This window comes from Simochromis diagramma, unplaced genomic scaffold (assembly GCF_900408965.1).
Source record: "Simochromis diagramma unplaced genomic scaffold, fSimDia1.1 OVJJ01000802.1, whole genome shotgun sequence".
NCBI classification, from domain to species: domain Eukaryota; kingdom Metazoa; phylum Chordata; class Actinopteri; order Cichliformes; family Cichlidae; genus Simochromis; species Simochromis diagramma.
The window spans coordinates 20,075,103-20,096,594 of NW_024387492.1; the positions used below are offsets into that span (position 1 = coordinate 20,075,103).

Consider the following 21,492-nt stretch of genomic DNA (forward strand, 5'->3'; position numbering starts at 1 on the left):
AATGTTGCATTCATCTTTTTTAAGAAGAAGAAATTTCAAAGAAAGTGAACAAATTTAGAAGAATTTGGATAAAGACATTTTTGGATGAAACTGGGGATTGATAAATAGGAGAGCTGACTGTTGTGGTTCCCTGTGGACCACATGTAAAATTTATTATAGAGACCAAATAAAACAACAGGATTTTATAACTTCTAGTGTGTAACTTTGTCTTATGTTTGTGCTTGCTTAGTAAATTATGTCAAGGGTTACACTTTTAGTTTTTTAGCACCACTTAAGAAAATAAGATGCATAAAGCTACTTTCAGCTTGCTCCCTGGCCACAAGGGGTCGCCACAGCAGGTCGCTTCACGATTTGTGTTTATTCAGTTATGTTGGCTTTTGTTGTTGCTGTGGTGTTTTTTTGTTTTTGTTTTTTTCAGGCTCTTCCCGATGCAGTAAATTTAAAATAATACTACAAAAATAATAATACAAAAAAATGGAGATAATTGAAAATACAGAAAAAAGAAGTAATTGAACCATTAGTGAATAATAAAGAGCAATTCATTGTCATCAGAGCCATCAATAGATAATGAAACAGCTGCAAACAGTACCAAGAGAATAGCATGTGTGGTGGTGCTGGTGTTGACAACCATTATCACGTTAATAAACACTAAAGCAAAGCTTATATGGTAAGTGAATGAGAGCCCAGCTGCATTTGGTGTCCGTAAGGGTGCAGGATGGGTTTTATTTTTATTATTAATTTTTTTTTTTTAATAAATAAAAAGTTTGTTGACAGGAAGGTAATCGCAGAACAGTCACACAGAACAGTCACACGGAGGTCTTCAGCTTTAATCCCTGTGTTTGTATGTTTGGCTCACTGCAGCAGCCCTCCACTCCAGACTATTAATAGTCCCGTTAGCCCATTAGCAGCTTAGTCCTGCCGACTCCATTCTGTTGATTAGCAAATACTTCAGGGTTTTTGTTTTTTTTGTTTGTTATTTTTTGTCTGTCCCTGGGAACAGACCTCACTGCTGTATGCTGACAGGTTGAAGGCCACAAAGGGGTCTCTGGGTCACATTGTGAACGAGATCAGGCTTAGATTCTGCATGAGTAATCAATGATAGTTTACCAGGTCAGAGCCTAGCATGAAAGCATAAAAGTGATTGTAAAACAGTTAATTCATAGTTACAGTGTCAGACAGTGACAAAAAGAACATACACAATGTCCCGCCTCAATGTGCAGATAGTATACAGTGAAATAAATACAGATTCAGACTGCTTCATACATTTATAGACTTTACTATCCTTAATTTTAGGCCAGTAGTCAGCTTTCCTCTGCTCTTTAACATGACTGCATTAATAAACTTCACGTCTTTAGTGTTTAATATTAATATTCACAACACATTACTTGATTTTTCTGATCACATTTTGCCCTCACATTAGTTAAAATGACTTGAGTGGTCCATAACATGATGTTGTTGTAGTTATAGTAGTAATCATAGTCTGTTAAGTTTAAGCCCCAAAAAGAAATTCCTCAGTTGTAGTCACGTCCCTGCTTTGATGTCCAAGCTCCTGTATAAATGTGATATAATCTGAGGTTTTCTTGCACATTTGACACAGATATTCAACAAATGCTTTCTCCTGAGGCTGAGGGTGCTGAGGGTAAACAGTAGATGGCGTTCTTGAGTCAGTTATCTAGTCTCTGACTGATATTTCTGTATTTATAGAGTTTAAATGTCCTGTGAGCCGTTGTTTGTTTGGAGAGAGACGCTTGGCCAGTGATTCTGTTCAGCTTATTATTAGGATCTGGTTACTGACAGACTTTGTTTTTTTCTTCTTCTGCCTCTCATGTTTGAAGACTCAGTTGCACACCTCACATTTATATATTTAGTAGAGTGGAAAATGAACATTAAGTTAAGAACCAAACTAAAATTTTAACTTTATTAGAATTTCTTTTAATATTTGAACCATTTTGGTACATTTAAAAAAAAAAAAAAAAAAAAAAAAAAAAAAAAAAGTTGACTTCTTACTGAATTGAATGTCGTCAAGAAACATGAATCAGCCGTGGGGGAAAAAATGCTTTAATGTGTTGACTTGTACTCAGCTCATTATTTAGCAAAGCGTTGCTTGTTTGTTTTTAGTGGTTTCGATATTAAATATCTTTGATTAAATGATATTTTCACACTTTGCTTTGCTCCAAATAAGAAGGAGGCTTGTTGGAAAAATACAGCACAACAAATACTCCGACTTTCTGACTAATCTCCTGGTGAGATTAGTCAGAAAGTTGGCTGAACAGAGATGTTGCATACTCAGCGTGTTCTGCAGGAACAAACAGACATCTAAGTTGAGTAATGCTTCAAGCTGTTTATACCAGCATGCTAATCACCTGAAACTTTGCTGTCACAGGTTGCATTAGATCACCAGGATCCCCTCTGAAGTATCAGACTTCATAAAAATAGAATAATTTGAACCCAGATACCGAACCCTGCTGTGATCCCCTGCCACTCCCAGACTTTCAGGAACGCAGTTTAGACAGTAACCCAAGCCAGAACAAACTGAGGAGCTAAAAATACCAACAGAGGGACAGGCTGGCTGCTGTGGGCCTGAGGTGTGTGGGAGGGTCTTTACATGGGCTTCAGGCAAGCTGGCTGTGGCATAAAGTGTTGGACAACTGGGGTTAGAAATGGCGCAACAGCTAAGTGGAAAATACTAAAACCAACTAACTTTACAGCCATTTGAGAGTAGAAGGGCAGAGCTTCCTGACGTCTTTGACATCTTCCTCACCACTGGAGGTGATGAGCTTTGCTCTCAGCTTTAAGCACCCGACAGCAGGCAGCTCTGGGCCCGGTGCTGGAAGCGGAGCAACCATGGAGAATCTGGAAAAGCAGCTGATCTGCCCCGTCTGCCTGGAGATGTTCTCCAAACCTGTGGTCATCCTGCCCTGTCAGCACAACCTCTGCCGCAAGTGTGCCAATGACATCTTCCAGGTGAGACTAAAAGAAAACAGGAGACGACCTTCTGGGTTCTTCAGTATTCAGCGATTACACTGTTAGTTTTAAAGGTTTTAGATGGCGTTCCCCTTTATCTACACTCATCCTCAGAGTCTGCAGTGAGCTTAGATTCACGCTACAATGTGATGGAGTGAAAACCCAAACAGACACTATTTATTTTTGTTCTAGTCCACTTCCATGTTAGCAGATAGTATCTGTATATTAAATACACTTTTGAAATTTAGAAATCACATTTAGTCATTAATCAACACCAACAGCAACCTAAACTCAGAGGCTTTTTCTAATGTAAAAATATTTCTTTCTTTTAGCTGTTTCTTTACATCAGGTACGAGAATCTATGAACACATAACCCCAATTTTAGCCAAACTACATTGGCTCCCTGTTAAATATCGTATAGATTTTAAAATTCTTTTGTTCACTTTTAAAATTCTGAATAATTTAACGCCCAGCCATCTCTCTGAACTACTCCACTTATACAATCAGAGCACTTAGGTCATCCAATCACAGGCTCCTAGCACAAAATACGTCTCGAATGAAGTCGAGAGGTGACCGGGCCTTTGCAACCGTGGCACCTAGACTCTGGAATAACCTCCCTGTTCATATTCGTACAGCCGAGTCTCTCCAGTCTTTTAAATCACGTCTTAAAACTTATCTTTTTACTTTAGCCTTTGATTCTAACTAGTTGGCTGTTCTAGCTTATTGTGTTGTTACCTATTGTTTGTTGTTCTGTTTTATTGTTTGTTTTAATTGTCTCATGTTTTTACTGACTGTGAAGCACTATGGTCAACACTGTTGTTTTAATATGTGCTATATAAATAAATTTTGATTTGAATTTGATTTGATTTGATCATATTTTATATCCAAATACATTTTTATTTTGACCTACAAAATGTAATTTAGGGGCACAAACATTGCAGGTAAATGGCCAGATGTCACAACACACCTAACATCTGGCTCATGGAAAGTGGATCTGTGGCTGAGCTGAGGCCTTGACTGACAGTGCTGACTCAGGGTGAGTCAGCACTGTCAAGGCCAAATGTGGCCTGTGGAAAACTGCAGATGTGGGTCACATTTATTGCCATCTGGCTATAAATGTTTAATATAAGTTTAATATAAGTCAAAGCAGAGTCTTCCTCTCTCTACACTGATACTGGGTTCATATGTGCAACCAAACAGAAATGCACCAGAAAGCAGTCTAAAGCAGTTTGTTTCTTTTCCCCTCTTAAATCCAGTCAGCTAATCCTCTGTGGCATTCCCGCGGTTCCTCCAGTGCGATGGCCAGTGGCAGTCGCTTTCGCTGTCCGTCGTGCCGCCATGAGGTGGTGCTGGACCGCCATGGAGTCTATGGCCTCCAGAGGAACCTGCTGGTGGAGAACATTATCGACATCTATAGACAGCAGGAGTCCTCCAGGTGAATGACCCAGCGAGGGAGGGTTGAAAGAAGGGGTAGTAACCCAGGCAAATGTTTCTTTTAGTGAACTTTTTAAGTCATCACATGTACATATTTGAGGGTCTTCAGGGGCACACTAGCATTGTAGTGATGCCTCAATACAGCCACAGGATTGCTCTGGTGAAGCTGTGCCTCTTAATTAATAAAGTCTAAGCAGAATTGTTTTTTTTGTTTTGCAAATACCAGATACAATGGTTGTGGTGGAGATAAAATACTCAGTTTGAGACAGTTTTTTCTACTCTTGCTTCTGTATGACGTCAGTGAGAGGGTACTAATAATGTGCTCATCTCAGGCCCAGACTCAGTGGCTGGAATTACAGAAGCCCCACCCACCTACTAGTCAACCTTATATTTGCAAGAGCCGGCCAATCAGGAGAGGGTTGTTTTGAAGGGAGAGAATCTGAAACAGCTTGTTCAGTCTTTGAATGCACTTCTCCAATAATATTTGTTAGTTGTATTAAACCAAAATCAAGTAATTGTACCATTGGACACCCAAGACAACCTGTTTTTATTTCTTGTTGTTACTATGGGACTCACCTTCCTCAGAAACATTTATCTCATTAAACCAATCCTGATTCACTACTAACTGCCACGTCCAATCCGGGTAACTCACAAAAGTTAATCAGGGCAAGTTCATCCAACTAATTTATTTTATATTACATTATAATTATGTAATGAGATTAATACAAATCTAAGTAATCAGAAGAATCATTAAATTAAACATTATGCTGATTGTAAATCTTGAAATTCTTCGTTCATCGTTTAAAAACACTAACATGTGTATTGAGTGTGCACTTAGCTGTAGTAATGAGTGACTGCCTGCAGAGAGCAGCATCGTATTTTATTACAGCAGGTTTGTGGGTTTGCATGTTTGTCAGCACAGCAGAAGTGATGTATGCATATACTGTATGTTGTGTTCTTGTTCATTGTGGCTGATATAAAGTATATTTAGCAGTAACGACAAAGCCATGCGTGCTTACATAATCAACATAATCATAATCAAATAAACAACAACATTGTAGCGTTCATTTTTGGGTTATTTGTCTCCTTTATTTCCAGAGACATATTTAAAGACAAAATCAAGCACAAGTCACTCAGTTTTGAAGTACAGACTAAAATATGTTAGCCAGTCTTGAGACACGTGTTGGTTTTATATTTTATTGTATTTTCTTTATTGCTATATTAATACATTTTGATGCACAGGTTGATGATCACAGGAGAATGATGTGTTGTGTGCACAAGGAAAGATGTTGGAGATATGAAGAGTAACGAGAAACGTCCGATGCTTTCGCTGTAGTTACAGATTATTACAGATTGTTGCAGGTAACACATTCGATTTTTAATAATAGGTAAACAGAAAGATGTTTAATATTTCGATTTTGGCTGAAGAAACACAAATTCTGAACAAGGTCTAAAAGTAGAGTCGTTTTTAGTAAGTGTATCAACCAGAATCAGTTATCAAATATTTCCCCAGCATGACTCATGTGGAACCTGATACAGTAACTCTTCCACCTGAGTATAACCAATACCCGAGCACTGTAGAAATGACAGTATGACAGTTGTTTCCACATGCATGCACTTTGTATAAAAAGTAAAGCGTTTCAAGCAGAAGCCTCTTTAGTACATCTGCTCTCCACACTTACCACAACAGATCGTCCTCAGTGTAAATATGCCTCTCAGAATAGAAGCTGAGTGAGTCAGTGATAAAAAAGAAGAGCGACAGTAGGACAGGAGTCCCCTCTTTATCCGTGTGGGTTAAAATAGATGTGATTGTTCACACGGATGTTCACAAATCTTTTGTAACTTGTGGTTTTCTCATAATTTTTTCACATGCGAAAAATATTATCATAACTTAATCATCGTTTCTGTCAGAGATGCCTGCGTCAGAGTACAAAGGACAGTTTATTTCATTAATTTTAGCTGTTGTTTCTTGGAAGCTACATGGCACCAGAGTTATCCATGTCCGAGTCAGCTTCTTTTTTTTAAATGAAATGTCTGGCAGTGATCAATCTGGGAGGAGAATGATGTCAAATCACACGCGCAAAAATAAAGGAGACAGCAATGATAATGACCTTTAAATGCATACACTATTCTATAATAAAGGAAACCAGCTGAGCTGTAAGTGAGCAGTGACATTCCTGATTTGCAGGTGGCAAAGGGACAGCTGCCACCTCTGGCAAAATCTTTATGCAGTTCTTCCATCATCCACTGACGTCAAAGTACGTCAGTGATAACAGAAGTAAACTAAGCTGCTTCAACAATACAGACAATGATGCCAAGTCTTGTGCATGCTATGCATGGGAATGAGATTAAAAATGAGCCAAGTTTCCTTTTAGTCACATTTTAAGGGTATTAAAATGATGGCTAACAGCTTATAAAAAGAGCTACTTTTGGATTATTTTGTAAGTGAAACACTGGTTTTCATCTGAACTTTCTATGTGATTTACTGTGCAACTGCCTTTGTAGCTGTAGACTGCTGCAGGCTATCTGCAGGGGTGGGATGTTAAATTTAATTTCTTACAACCTTATTTAGATTTACTGTAATGGAGTTTAAGACATTTTAATTACAGGCTGCTTTAAGTTAAAGATTGACTTAAAATATACTGCTAATATGTTAAGGTAAATATTAAAACTTACTACAAATGGGTGTGATATTGACAGAAACCTGTTATATAAACCTACCAGGCTTTTATGTCCACATCCAAATTTCCCTGGAGCAATCCTTACATTAAACGTGATATTTTTTTGTATCTTGCAGACTTGTTAGCATGAAACCAGAGCAGCAGCAGCAGCAGCTCATGTGTGAAGAACATGAAGACGAGAAGATCAACATCTACTGTTTGTCCTGCCAGACGCCGACCTGCTCCATGTGCAAAGTGTTCGGACAGCACAGAGACTGTGACGTGGCTCCGCTCGGCACCGTCTACATGAGACAGAAGGTGAAGGACGGTTACAGCTTACACTTTCTACTTCGCGCCTGACTAAACCAAGTTGTTTTCGCTCTCCTACCTCTCCTTTTAACCAGTCTTTATTCTAACTGGCCGACCCTTGCAATCAGAAGGTTTAAACAACAGGTGGATGATGCACGTATATTATAAATATCATGAAAAATGACATTATAGCACAAAGAGTAGGAAAAATACTGTTTAAACAGTTTGAATAGATCCACTTTAAACTCGCTCATAGCACATCTAAATATGAAGTTAAACATATGAAGATCACAGATAATCCAGTCAGCTTTCAAAATAAAACACTGCTTGCTGATATAAATGCCCCATGTTTGTTTCCCCAGGGTTCATTTGTGATTCTCACCCCTTATTTCCATCTCATACTTTAAATGAGCTCAGTCAATTCACATTTCCACCCTCACATCAACTTCTTTTACCTTCATTTAAGTTTATTTTCAGCTTAGTTGCAGAGAGCCCTGCTCCGAGAGCTTGAGCTTGTTTAAAGGTCAAGTCACCACAGAGTTGGTAAAATAGTTTCTACCGTGAAAAATACAGGTAGGTGTGTTCTTACGATGACCTTTATCTTCCAGCATTTTTTATCTTATTTCTATTTTTACATTTTTCCTCTTCCTCCTCGGCAAGATGCACACCGGCTCCCACTGTGGAAACCAATTAATGACTAAAAAGACAAACACAGCAACTGTTAGGATGTGAAAATTTAAGATATTTTTTACCCTCAATTTTGATTATTCTGATCAAACTTAAGACCTTACATTATAAATGACTTTGTGTTTATGATGCAGCTAAAATGAAACCAAGAGCTGACTGATCGAATACCCAGAGCACACGAACAGGATACATATAACCACTAAAATCAAGGCTTCAGTACATGTGCATGATCATCTGTCCATCTAAACATCAGTGGCATTGCTCTGTGCACAGATTAAAAGTGCAACTTCTGTTTTTCAACACACAAAGTCACACAAAGACAAAGTGCAGCAGTTTTGTCATGCAGATGGCAGCAGCAGCAACGTCCGGCATGTTATCGAGCAGTTGGCTTTGTTGACATTTCAGTGCCGGCCTCTCCATCTCTCACTCTGCATCTGATTCACTCATCTGAAATTTAGATGAGGCTCCTGAACGTTGTTGATTCCCCATCTTTGTGCAATCTGAAAAACAAAAAAGTTTGGTGATCTCATTTGGCCGGCACAGAAGCGAGAGTGTTTGTTACACGAGCAGCTCATCAAATCGCACTCTAACTGTAAAGTGGCTATAAAAATATGCATGATGTCATAAGATACTCTAAACAGATGCATGTTGCTGACTCATGTTGTTGTTGTGCTTGCTGGTGGCGGCGGTTACTAATGAGAAAGTACTCGTCCTGCGGAGCAATCCTGCGATTACTATGAGAGAGGTTTGAGGTAAAGTCAGCATCTGCGAGAATGATAAGACACTTAGCAGTCGACTGTCAGATTTTCTTGAAGGTGGAATTTATTTCTATTTTGTGTCTGTCCCAAAGCAAAAGTTGGAACCGTCTTTGCAGTCCAAAGAGAAGTAGTTTAAATATAAAAAACAAACAAACAAGGAAAATAGTGAAAAGCTCAAAGTAATCACGGACCTCTGATCAGAATTAAAGGATTGAATCCAACCACATCTGAACAAAAGTGCATTTTTCCAAAACACAAATCACACACAGACTGTTAAATATGAATAACATTTTCTTTTAAAAATACATTGTATTTAAGAAAAATAGCGGTACTGAAGTGTTTTACTTTAACATATAATCATAGAGGCAGGAAAAAAAGGCTGACATTTTTATTTTAACCCTTGGATGCACAACTTACCAATACCTACACTCTTCCACAAGTGGGGTCAAAAATGACCCCAAATAGAATCAATGCATTTTGCTATAAACTCGGTTGTTATTCTTCAAAATCTTTAAAACAAAGAGTTGTAACATCCTCATATTTGAGATATTCCTCATAAAACATGATTGTGACATGAGGCCCTTTGCATTTTTATTTATTTTTTATTAATTTTAAGAAATTGCAGTTTTTGTATCACTTGTATCACTTTTGTATGCTTGCTCTGCATATACTGCAGAAGCTGGGCCTTCCTTCTGAAAGGCACAAGTTGTTCATCCACTGTAACACAATCACTGAGGATGAATTTCTGCCTGCAGTTGACCAGGAACAGGCCCCATATGTAGCAGAAAGCTGCCATGTGGTTTGTTTTCAGTCGGTAGGCTCTGGTCCTCTTGTCATCAAAGTGCAAGAAACGGCAAATATCTTTAAATCTTTGAATTGACATAGTGGCCTTGTACTATGGGTTATGCAGAGGACTCCCAAAAAGCGCACCGACTGGTACATCCCAGTTCTTCTCACTTCCTGCAAGAATGGTCAATCAAATGAAGGCCAGGAGCTTATGTTAACTCTCTTAAAGATGTCGAAGAAGCAAGCTCTGTAAGCAATTACTTAGCTGTTCCTCCACCGCAAAAGAAGTGCATATTCTCTGAATTTCCGGGAATACTTTTATTTTGACAGCGAATGCACACCTGCGGACCACTTATGTGCAGCCCTGACTATAAATCATGTACGTTACTGTGTAAAAATTAATTCCTGATCCATCAGAAGTGTAAGTGGGTCAGTCAGAGTTGCTAAGAATGAAAGTTTCATAGAAGATTCCAGAGGAACTGCTTGGGGTCATTTTTGACCCCACTTGTGGAAGAGTGGGGTAGTGATACAAAAACTGCATTTAAAAAAAAAAAAAAAAAAAAATTAATGAATAAATAAATAAAAATGGCCTCATGTTACAAACATATTTTATGAGGAATACCTGGAATATGAATATATTACAACAACTGCATTTTAAAGATTTTGAAGAAAAACAACCCGTGGGGTCATTTTTGACCCCACGTGTGCATCTAAGGGTTAAAAAATTGAACTGGGGCTCCGACAGTATTTTATCAGCTTATAATGTCACCATGAATACAACAGAGCGCCTCTCAGTTAAGAATACCAGAATAACAGTGACGCAGTAGCTCATCTGGCTCATGGCTCGTCATAATTCACAGGTTACTGTAAAGTGTGAAGTACAGAAAGAACATGATGTTTTCTCGTCACTCGCTGTATCGTGAGAATTAAAATTCACTGAGAATGAAAAAATGTGACCTTGACATTAAGCAGAGTTTGGGTGAAGACCTTTGAGGTGATTGCCAATGTTTGTAAGTTTAGCAGCAATAAACGCCTCACCACTGTGTAAGATCGTTGCAGCTTTGGTAGGATGTACTAATATATAATGTCAAATATTTAGAAAATATGTAGGGAAACATCTAAAAATTCATTTTAAAGATCTGCTCTGGTAGATCGCTCCATATCTGAGGAGCCTCAAGAGCAAACATTAGATAAAGCTTAAAAATCCCTCCTGAAACACATGTTGGGTCATTAAAATCTGGGTAATGGGCTCACTTTTTCTGCATTATGATGAATTTAACACTTGTTGATTCATTTTTAGTTGGTAGGTGTTAAAAGATGATTGCAATAGTGTAACTGAAAGGAAATAAAATAATTTATTATTGTTCTAGTGTCTTAAAATTTGAATATGTCTTGAATAGCTCTTCTTGGACTTGGGCTGGATGACATTTATTTGTTTATTCACTGGTAAGAAATAGCAGACATTTTCCTGACAGCTTATTTCGTTGTTGACGGATATGATGTTATCAAAGCTGACGATTTCAAACACATTAGGTTTGTTTTTGTAATTTTTTTTCCATGTTAACTTTAAGTTTCCGTATTAACTGATGTCGGTGATGCTCTGAATGTTTGCAGACGGAGCTGAGTGACGGCATTGCGATCTTGGTGGCCAGTAATGACAACGTCCAGGCAGTCATCTCTCAGATGGAAGCAATCTGCCGCACCATAGAGGTTAGACATGAACACATGAGGTGCAAAGGATGCAATTTCATGTCTAAATCCAGCCGCTTTAGCTGTACGAGTATATAAGGGTCGCTGAAGAAAACACAATGAAAGGGCTGAGTTAGTGTCAAATACTGAGAATAAAAACTTGAACGTTTTGGGATTAAACTCATAAATTTGTGAGAAGAAAAACTGTTAAATGTAAGAAAGAAATTATACATTTATGAGGAAAAACTAATTTATTAGAAATACGCAAAAAATACAAGTTACAAGACAATGAAAGTTATATGAATGAAATTAACATAAAACAACTTGAATCAGTTACTGGAGAGAGATCATCACCACATCACCCTCATTGTTAGTCTGTACTGCCTTAAAAAACATAATTTAATTTTGTTAAGGATAATTATTTCCTTAAAGAGACAAACAGTAATCAGTAGATGAAATCAGTCTATCCTTAGCTAATGCAAATTGTGGTGTGATAACATTAATTTCAGCAATAAACTGAAATTGATTTCTCAGTTACAAAAAAGTTGCTGTGACTGAGGCTAGGTGTAAGAGCACACAGACTAGCTGTGTTGTGGTTTCTGTGATTTAGTTTTTGCATCTTAAAGGAAAGACACACTGGTTTGGGTGACGTCGTGGTGGCTTCATCCATGTTTAATAATTAGTACTGGAAACAATGATGGTGAAGTTTAAGTGGGACTGATGAATAATATTAGATATCTGACACTGTTAGTTAGAAAATGACTAACACTGTCACGCCATCATTCTTTAGGAAAACGGCCAGCGGCAGAGAGAACACCTGAGCGGCCACTTTGAACGTTTGGTGGCCATCTTGGAGGAGCGGAAGCAGGAGCTGGTGGGTCTCATCACCAAAGAACAGGATGAAAAGCTCAAACATGTTCAGTCGCTCATCCGTCAGCACAGCGATCACCTGGAGGTGGGCGTCACGCTGGTGGAGTCAGGCATACAGTCCATGGAGGAGCCACACATGCCTCTGTTTATACAGGTGGGAAAAAACTGCAGTTTCACAAAAAGATTCCTTGTGTTTCCAGACTTGATCAGATATGACTCTACAGTGTTTCTCACAGTACACCTCCTAATTTTGCAAATGTGAGGTGTGTGTCTAAACATTCACATTTAAAGATATGTACATCTTTGAAACATAAGGTGAACATCCTAAAATCAAATTTCTGCATCTTTACAAAGAAATATTTCTGTTGTAAATCAAAGTAAGGCCTCAGCACGGCTCCTCGTCTTTCCCATTGCTTCTGTATCTTTCCACAGGACGTGGTTATTGTTCCTCTTTTCAGTAGGAGGACTGTAAACCTAACCATGATTCAAACCTCTGGCTCAGATGAAATGAACAGCTCACACAATAAGCCTCATTATGCAATCCATTCTAAGGGCCTTGTAACGTCACACTTCCTGGTGCAAAATACAAACGAGAGTCCAGAAATTTCTGCCTCCAATTTTTACACTTCTAAGTCTTCCAGCAAGAGATAGATTCATTGATTCGTTATTGTATTTTCTTTTATTGAATATTATTAAGTGGGCCAAAGATTTCTGCTGGAAAAGGGACCAGCAGTGTGGACAGACCTCCGGGGTCCAGGCCCACTCTATAAGTCGTTGTACTTCTTCACTTCAATTATAACGTGCATTAAAACAGTTTGGTAATGGAAAACTTAAAACACCAATTTCATCGATGAGGTATTGGGTTTGCAAAAGTTGAGTGCTTCTGCAGCGATCGAGGTAGCCAACATGAGGGAGCAGGACACTGAGTGGACGGGCTTGTGCTGGTCAGATTTGTGTGCAAAGTGTCTCTTTGAAATTAAATAAAAGGTCATTTATCAGCTTGTCAGACTAGTTTTAAAGCTTTATGCTCCTTGAAAATTTGCAAAACAAATAGAAATGTGTTGTTCTAGTGTGTGGTGAGTTCACTTGCCTCCATTGCCTTCAGTTTTGGATACATTTCTCTATGATTATACTAGCGCGCTATACATATATGCTTGTAAATATGCATTGCATTTATTTACTTACTTTTTTGAGAATAGCAAAGTGGATTGAGTCGAATGCCTCTCCATGAAGGTTGGCTGCTGGTCCAGTTTGCACGCTATGCTGGTATCTAGTTCATGATGAAAATTTTTACAATTTACTAAATTTTTACTATAAATTTATACACTCCAATTTTAATGTACTAAAATCATTACTGCGATTTTTTTGTCCCATTTAGAGTCAAACCTGTACTGCATTTAGCTTCTTTTTAAACCATTATTTTTTTTAGCTGTTCCATTACCAGCAGCCCCACTATCATTACTCTTTGCTGTTTATCACTTTCAGATGTCTGTGTCTAACTACCTGAAGTGTTCGTTAATTACTTTGAGCTTTTCCATCCTAATCTATTTATATTGACGATTCATCCAATATTTATAGCTAAGTCAACGTGTTATCTGCTACTTCAGAGATCTATTTCAAACATCTATTTTATTGATTAGCACCACCAAACCCTTTATTACTTTTAGCCCATCATTAAAGCCTTTAAATTTAGCCAACAGGTAATTACTGGTCATTTGTTTTCCAACCACTCAGCTGCCCTTTTAATGCCTTTTCTTTAAATACGTTTCTAGGATTTGTTCCCATAATCACAGTAAATACAAGAACACATAATTACCGGAAATGGGAAAAAAAACTCATATCAAGTCTGCATAATGTGCTAAAGTATGCCTGAAAGATGGTCAGCGTGTTATTTACCATCAAGAAAGACTGAATATAAACGTTTTATTTTTATATTTAAATTCTAATTCCTGTTTTTAGCTGACAGCTTAATTCATTTTTCCACATCAGCCTCCAGGCTTCCTTAAATAACTCGCTGCTCGATGACACCTGGCCCTCTTTTAATTATGTTAAAGCAACCGATGACACAACAGCACCACAGACGGATGTTTAAATCAACAGTTTATTTTGTTATTTATTTAACAGTCTCACCGCACTCTTCACGTGCTCCTCCGCTTTCCCTCTACTCATCGATATTTTCCCAGGCTCAGCTCTCATTAGACAGGATAATCCATGCTCACTGATGATCAAGAGCTTTATGTATACAGCCGCAGGGCGAGGAGGGAAAGTGGAGGAGCGAGCCCAGCGGGACGCCTCTCCATCGGGCGCTCTGCTTCAACAACACCCCCAAGGACACATGAGTCTCCTCCGGTCCTGAATAGTTTAAAGGCAAACATCATGTCTGACGCTCCCGTGATTAATTCACACTCGTGTAGAGATAATGAGAAGCAGGTCAGCCCCTCAAGTACACCGCATTGATCCACCAATCAATCACACGCTCATATATTTTGATGTATTCCATATGCACATTCAATGTATGGACTTTTAAAACACACTTAATTATGTAGAAAACACACAATAACTAGCTCGGCCTGAGCACGGGGATGCTCAGCAAGAATAAATTAAATTAACTGATTTGTTTTCCTGCTGTTTTAATCACTGTGTATCTGTAGGTGTTCTTAAAAATTACTACTTCAGCTGTAGCTCAAATTAATAAGAACCGGGCTGACGGAGCAGCAGCACGGTGTGATGGTGATAATGAAAATAAACACCATGGAGTCACCGCAGGAGACGAGTTTAACTCATGTTGAGGAATCTCAAAATTACTCACGAAGCATCTTTGAACTTGTCATCCTTCGTGACGTGCCCTTGTGTAAGTGGACCAAATTTAACAACAACAGCTGAAGAACATCAACAATGACCTACAGCTATACATGAGTCACACTTTAGATAAAAAAGTGTGACTTTTTTATTTATACTGGCATTGCATGCAAACACTCAGTTCGTCCTCGTTCTAAAACATGATCTGAGGATATTTCAATTGATGCACTTTTTGCAGACTGGGTCTGATTTTTCCATTTGCTGTAATTAGTTATTTTGTTTATGGTTATTATGGGAACTGCTCATTTCCAGCTCTGTATTGTTTCCATTTAAAGTTCAAGGTAATCCTTATTTTACCTGTTAAATAAGTATTACCTTCTGTATGGAAGGAGCCATTTTACCCACAGTGTTCAATGCCGTCTTCTTGTCATGGTCAGAATAAACAGGTACAACTGAAATTTGTCAACTTTTTCAATTTTGGGTTTTCAACAATAGAAATGAAATGAAAATACTGGTGATGGAACATCCTTTTCAAACAGTTTTTCTTATAACCAAAAATTAATTTAGGTTAGGTTCTTTTAGTGGATTTTGTGTTAGTAACTCAAGGATTAAACACATCTTTGCTTATGAAATAATCAGAAATATGTCTAGACATCTAACAGGTACTGTAAGGGTAACATACCCTTAACTATATGTAGAGCAGCCACTTCTCTCGGTTCAAGCCAACTTTCTTCAGATTGGCTGTCCCTCATAAACAGACGGTTTGAACAGCAGGTGAGTGGGGTAACTGTGTGACCACATTAAGAGTATCCTCTCTCAGTGACATCATACAGAGCCAGGAGTACATATAAAACTGTCTGAAAGTGGGTTTTTAGAATAGTCTGAAGCCAACGCTTACATACAGTTACCTCGTTATTTGAAACTTTAGCATGTTCAATATGATCATTCATTATTATAACAGTATACGTACACAATAAACAATATACACTTTAAGCTAGCTCCATATTTGGGTTTTGCAGATGTTAACATTGGATGTGCTTCCTGATGCACTGTGTCACTGCCCGACCAACCAAAAAGTCACACTCTAGCATTTTTTGGATCAACTTTAGCTTTGATGACAGCTCGCAGTCACCAAGGTATTGTTTCGATATATTAAGGCATGGTTACAGCGTTTTTCATTTTCCGTCCACAGTGGTGTTAATTTTTAACCAACATCTTGTACTGATGATGCGTAAAGTCTTCTCCAACACGTGCCAAAGATTCTTAATGGTCCATATGTGAGAATGATGCCTCATGCACCCCGAATCATCCTTTTAAAATCTGAGCCAAATGAATTCTGGAATCATCTTGAAATACAGCCATGCCATCAGGGAAGAGATAATCCAATCATGGAAATCCTGGTTCATTCAGTGTATTCATGTAGTCAGTTGACCTCATCTTTAAGAGGTGAGAACTCAGTGGGAGGTTCGTACCTCTTAAGTATAGCGTAAGTAGCTCAGGCTGGAGATGCTACTCGTTACATCAGAAATAACCGGATGATGTGGTTTAAAAATCTGATAGTACGCCTCCTCGATGCCTCCTAAATAAGCTGTTTTGAGCAAGTCCTGGAGGAAGACCCTGGGGCAGACCCATAACACACTGGAGAGATTGTCTCAGCTTGCTTGGGAATGCTATGGTTTCCCTCCCAGAAGAGCTGATGGACATAGCCAGAGAGAGGGAGGTCAGTCCCTTATCTAGATCCAGATAGACGGCAGAAACATCCCATCCATGATGCATAATTCTGGCAGAACGGGTAAAAGCACAACAGGTTGGCATTTTTCAAGAACCCTGCCAAGGGGCAGTGGTCAAATGAGTATTTCAAACCAAACAGAAGCCCTAAAATTTCAACGATGGTGTTTTCAGCTGGACTAAAAGAACAGGCTACTTTGCCTGTTTGTGAATATTTTACCATTACAACACATCAGTTCCACTAATCTAGATTTATGCAGATTGTGTCAGAATTAATCCAGCTACAACTTTCTCAGTCAGCTGCCTGAATCAGTTTTTACCACCTGAAAAAAGTCAGTAATAAAGATCATATTCACGCCTTTCACTTTGGACAGAGCACACATGATTAAATACGATGTTGTAAAATGTAGATGGACTGACGTAAATGTGTTTTCATAAGCTCCAAGTATTATTATCACTACCGATATTCAGGCTCTTCTATAGAGAAAAGGTTTTATGGCACACTTTGAGGACTGATTAAAACCTGAAATAAGTTCATAAAACCTGAGAGCCGACAGTTGGATGACCCACGTGTCCCTGACCCGATTTTAGGTTGTTACTAAATTCGGCATCTTTACTGCTGATGTCTGCGTCACTGCGTCTCCACGGAGGAAAATGTGTTTGTCTGCCGGTGCGTTTGTAGGAGAGAGAAAGTCTGAGCCTCAGGTGTCGCTGTTTTATGCCAGAACAGGTGTTAAAGAAGATAGAGCAAGTGGAAGCAGGTAGTAAACACCATCAGGCCATTCTGGCAGCTGTCAGTGTTAAAAAATCCATGTTTTCATTTAGCACGGTGACGTCTATGACAAATACTTGTGACAGATGTTGTTGGCAGAGATGACTGAAGCACAATGTAATTAACTTTGTCTCTTTCCTCTTTTCTACTTTTCTCCAATACCAGAGCGCTGAAGCCATACTGGAAAAGTAAGTGCTCGTGGATGAAGCTCTGATTGTGAATGTGACCTTTCCATCCTGCATGTCAAATATTTTACTTTTTACTCTGAGAAGTTGATCTAACCTTAATTTTTAACCCAGCCATCTTCAGTCTAGATGGAGTCCTGTAAAAAGTGTCTCACAAATACATTTCCATAGGTTTGGGAAAGCTTTCCAACCTTAAGGTGTTCAATCATTTCACCGATATGACCTCCAACATTAAATCGCTCAACAATCCACACTGATATGGACCGAGTAATGTGTTAGGAATGAAAGGATGCCGCGTTGTTTGATAGGAGTAAAAAAATCATCAATCTACAGAGGGCTGAATCCAAAGACATCTTGAAAATCAAAGTGAAAAAAGTCAGTGTTGCCGAAATTCCATTGCAGAAACTCAAGGTGGTAGTTTGTAAGCCCCCACATGCCTGTGTACCTCCATAGCAGCGTCAAGGCATGCACCTATTGAGACCACGGATGGTGTCCTGGAGGATCTCCTCCTAGATCTGCACCAGGGCATCGTTGAGGTCCTGGACAGTCTGTGGTGCATCCTGGCACCACTGGATGGACTGATGCATGTCCCAGATGTGTCCTATTGGATTTAGGTCAACATGGGGCACAGTGTCACTTCCATCATCCTCCAGGAACCAACTGTATGCTTCTGCCACTGCACTAATGTAGGGTCTGACAATGGGTCCAAGGATTTCATCCCGATACCTAAGTGCCGTTGCTTAGCCTGTAGAGGTCTGTGCATCCCTCCATGGATATTCTTCCCCAAAACATCACTGAACCACCACCAGGCTGAACGATGTTATAGGCGGCATAAAGTTCTCCACAGCTTCTCCACACTGCTTCACGTCTGTCACACATGCTTGAGGTGAACATGCTCCTTTTTTTTAAAAAGGAAAACAAACTTTTGTAGCTGAAATGTTTGCGTACACGTGCTTCTCAAAGGCATCTCCCCTGGAAAAAGCGTTTGCTTTTGCAAAGCACAACAAGAACGACCAATAAAAAGAGCAAAAATGAGCAGAACGCAGAGACAGCTCACTTCAAAAATCTATTTATAGTGATTGATACAAAATTAATTGATTTATATATACAATGTAGATTTTGTACTGTCTTAACCTTCCGCAACAGTCGTTCCCTCTCTGTCAGATGTTTGGCCCTTTCATACTAATTACTTGTGGAGCAGAAGACCCTGCTGTGGCCACGAGATCAAAACACCAAACAATGCTGCAGTCAGCGAGCAGCCACGCGGGGATACCTGGAGGTCAGCGTGCGTTTGCTTTGCTGATAGATCGAGTCACATTTGGCCTTTTACTTGAAATCTCCATCAGTCTCTGAGATGGAAGTCTGCCTGATTAAATACTTAGCGCTGCTTTTATTGATCCAACACTGGCTGCAGATTAGAAGCAACTAAAGAAAAATTAGTTTAACACAACTGAGCATGTCTTATTTTTAATATTGACCTGGATATAAAAGGTGAGGATATCTATAGTATGCCAGTGCTGATAGACTCTGTTATTACAAGCAGCAAGTCTGAGGGATTGTTAAGTGTTCTGATTCTGATTTTCATTAAGAAGTATGTATTGCTTGAGTTTGATTTGAGTTTAAAATGCTTCAAAATGAAATTTTATTTTGTGCTAAATGCAGAAGCCTTTTATGTTCTTTACCGTTTTGTTGTCGTTTTACTCGTGTGGTATTTACCCTTCAAGTAAGAATAATTCATTTAATTTATGACCATTATGATCAATTTCTTAAAAATGTGCAGCTACTTTTTATCTGCAATAAACTCAAAAATTCACTTTCTTGCTTTCTGCAATTTCCATGTTAAAACTCAGGCTTACAGTAAGGTGACATTTTAAATGTTTTATTGGGTTTGGCTTTTGAAAATAAATTAACACAAAGTACAATGCTTCACTTTTATTGCAGACGTAGCAGTTTAGTCTTATGCAATGCATCTCTTTACATGAGAGTTCAGGTTTTTGTATTTTTTTTTTAAAGGGGAACAAACTTTTGCAGCTGAAATGTTCGGTACAGTACAGCTTTAATGAAGTTAAAAGCAGTACAGCTTTTAACATGAAGTCTCTGCGTTTGTTTACAGAATGGCGGCGATGGCGAGAGCCTCGAAGTTGGAGCTTCCAGAGCTCGGTTATGAGAGCATGAGCCACTTCATCATCGATATCGATGACCTCGCCGACACACTGAGAAACATCAGCTTCTGCTGCGGTATGTCGTTAACGTGGTTATATACACATTTTAAATAGTTGGAAAACAAAACAAAATCCTCACATGGACTAAAATCATTGACCTGAGCACATTAAAAACCACACTGAAGTTTCAGCACAAATAAGTTGAGTCTGACGTCACTCTTATATGAGGTGACTTCAACATGTTTGTGTGTGTTTCAGGTGTGGCGGCTGATGAAGAAGATTTTGAAGAAGTTGAGGAAGATTTGGACTTTGGCTCCAGATTTTAAGACCGAAGAGCAAAGAAGCTGATCATTTTTGACTGACTTCAGTGGAGATTTTTAAACGTTGTCAGAGATACTGAACGAACAGCTTCTGCAATCGATAAACTGGAGTTTTGTTTGGCCAAGGCTGGAGAGTGTGTGCGATTTTGGTATTGAAAGTGTCAGATTCCTCACAGTAGTTATTCCACTTCTAGTTCTTGCCCATCAGTCGTAGAAGAACAAAGTTTGCAGAAATATAATCACATTTTCACAATTAGAGGACAGAATGTATTTATGAGTTTTAGCTCCAAGGACCAATTTTAATAGTTTATTTAATACTAAATTTGGGAAATGTGACAAATGTTCATTATACACCTTTCCACAATAAATAGGGAATGTGTTTGAAACAAACAAACAAAAAAAAGTTCCCTAGAGAAGCTATAACAATGTTTATATATTGTAATAATTGTATGATAAAGAAAGGGGGTGTTTGTACTTCTGCTGAGGAGGCTACGTGATTGGTTTGTCTGTTTGTTACCAGGAGTTACTCAAAAAAGTCAACAAACCGGCATGAAAATGTTACCAGAGGTGAGCCTATGATGCAAAATGCCAAAAATTGGACATTTTGCACCATATTTACAGAAATATGCATAAAATAAAAAAGAAACAAAGAAGAAAACCCATATTCACCCATGTCATGAAGAGAATTTTAAACCATAGTTGTACTAATGCTCGTGTTTACTGGTGGCTGTGGAAACAGAGGAAGCTCATTTTTGATGCTTTTTGGTTTAACTTTTTTAATCAGGAAGTGAAACTCTTGAGATTAAGAATCTCCTTTTTGCAGCAGCGTCGTGGGACAAGCAGGATTAACCCAGCATGCTTTTCACTCACAGACTAATTTGCTTTGAAATTGGGATGAGGATCTCAATATTGTTCCCATCCCTGCTTTAGTCTCAGGTGCTGAAACACATTTGTTTTGCTGTCGGATTTTTGCAAATTACTTGCGCATTGGTGAAGTATGGATATTTCAAGAGACCGACATTATGCAGAGAATCCTGAATTAAAATCAGAGGGAGTGTTTTAAAACTGTATTTTGTGGCAAAGTCATTAAACTGTTTTCATGTTTCTTATCTTTGATTTGACTGGATTTGACTGCTGAACCCATACATGTAGTTTTTAAATAGTATTCAACAATAAAATGTCAACTATTTTAGAAAATGCTTCAATTTTCCAGACGTGTTAAGATCACTGCCGAGTGGTGGGTCCTGCTTGTAGAAGGACATTAGTAATGTAACTGCATTTTTTCCTCATGTTGCTTCATTGTCAGTGAATATGTTTGGTGGCAAAGTTCACATATTAAACAAATGACATCATCTCAAAGCTCATCTCA

General features: G+C 38.6%; 1 protein-coding gene across 1 annotated transcript; it reads left to right on the plus strand.

Annotated features, from left to right (window-relative positions):
- Nucleotides 1-1,976: 1,976 nt before the first annotated feature.
- On the plus strand, nucleotides 1,977-21,232 carry trim54 (tripartite motif containing 54). The gene is made up of 8 exons (XM_040018605.1): nucleotides 1,977-2,964; nucleotides 4,221-4,399; nucleotides 7,196-7,376; nucleotides 11,213-11,308; nucleotides 12,078-12,311; nucleotides 17,622-17,644; nucleotides 19,755-19,879; nucleotides 20,062-21,232. Exons 1-8 carry the CDS (start codon nucleotides 2,773-2,775, stop codon nucleotides 20,127-20,129), a joined length of 1,098 nt encoding a protein of 365 aa, XP_039874539.1. The 5' UTR covers nucleotides 1,977-2,772; the 3' UTR covers nucleotides 20,130-21,232.
- The last annotated feature ends 260 nt before the right edge of the window (nucleotides 21,233-21,492 follow it).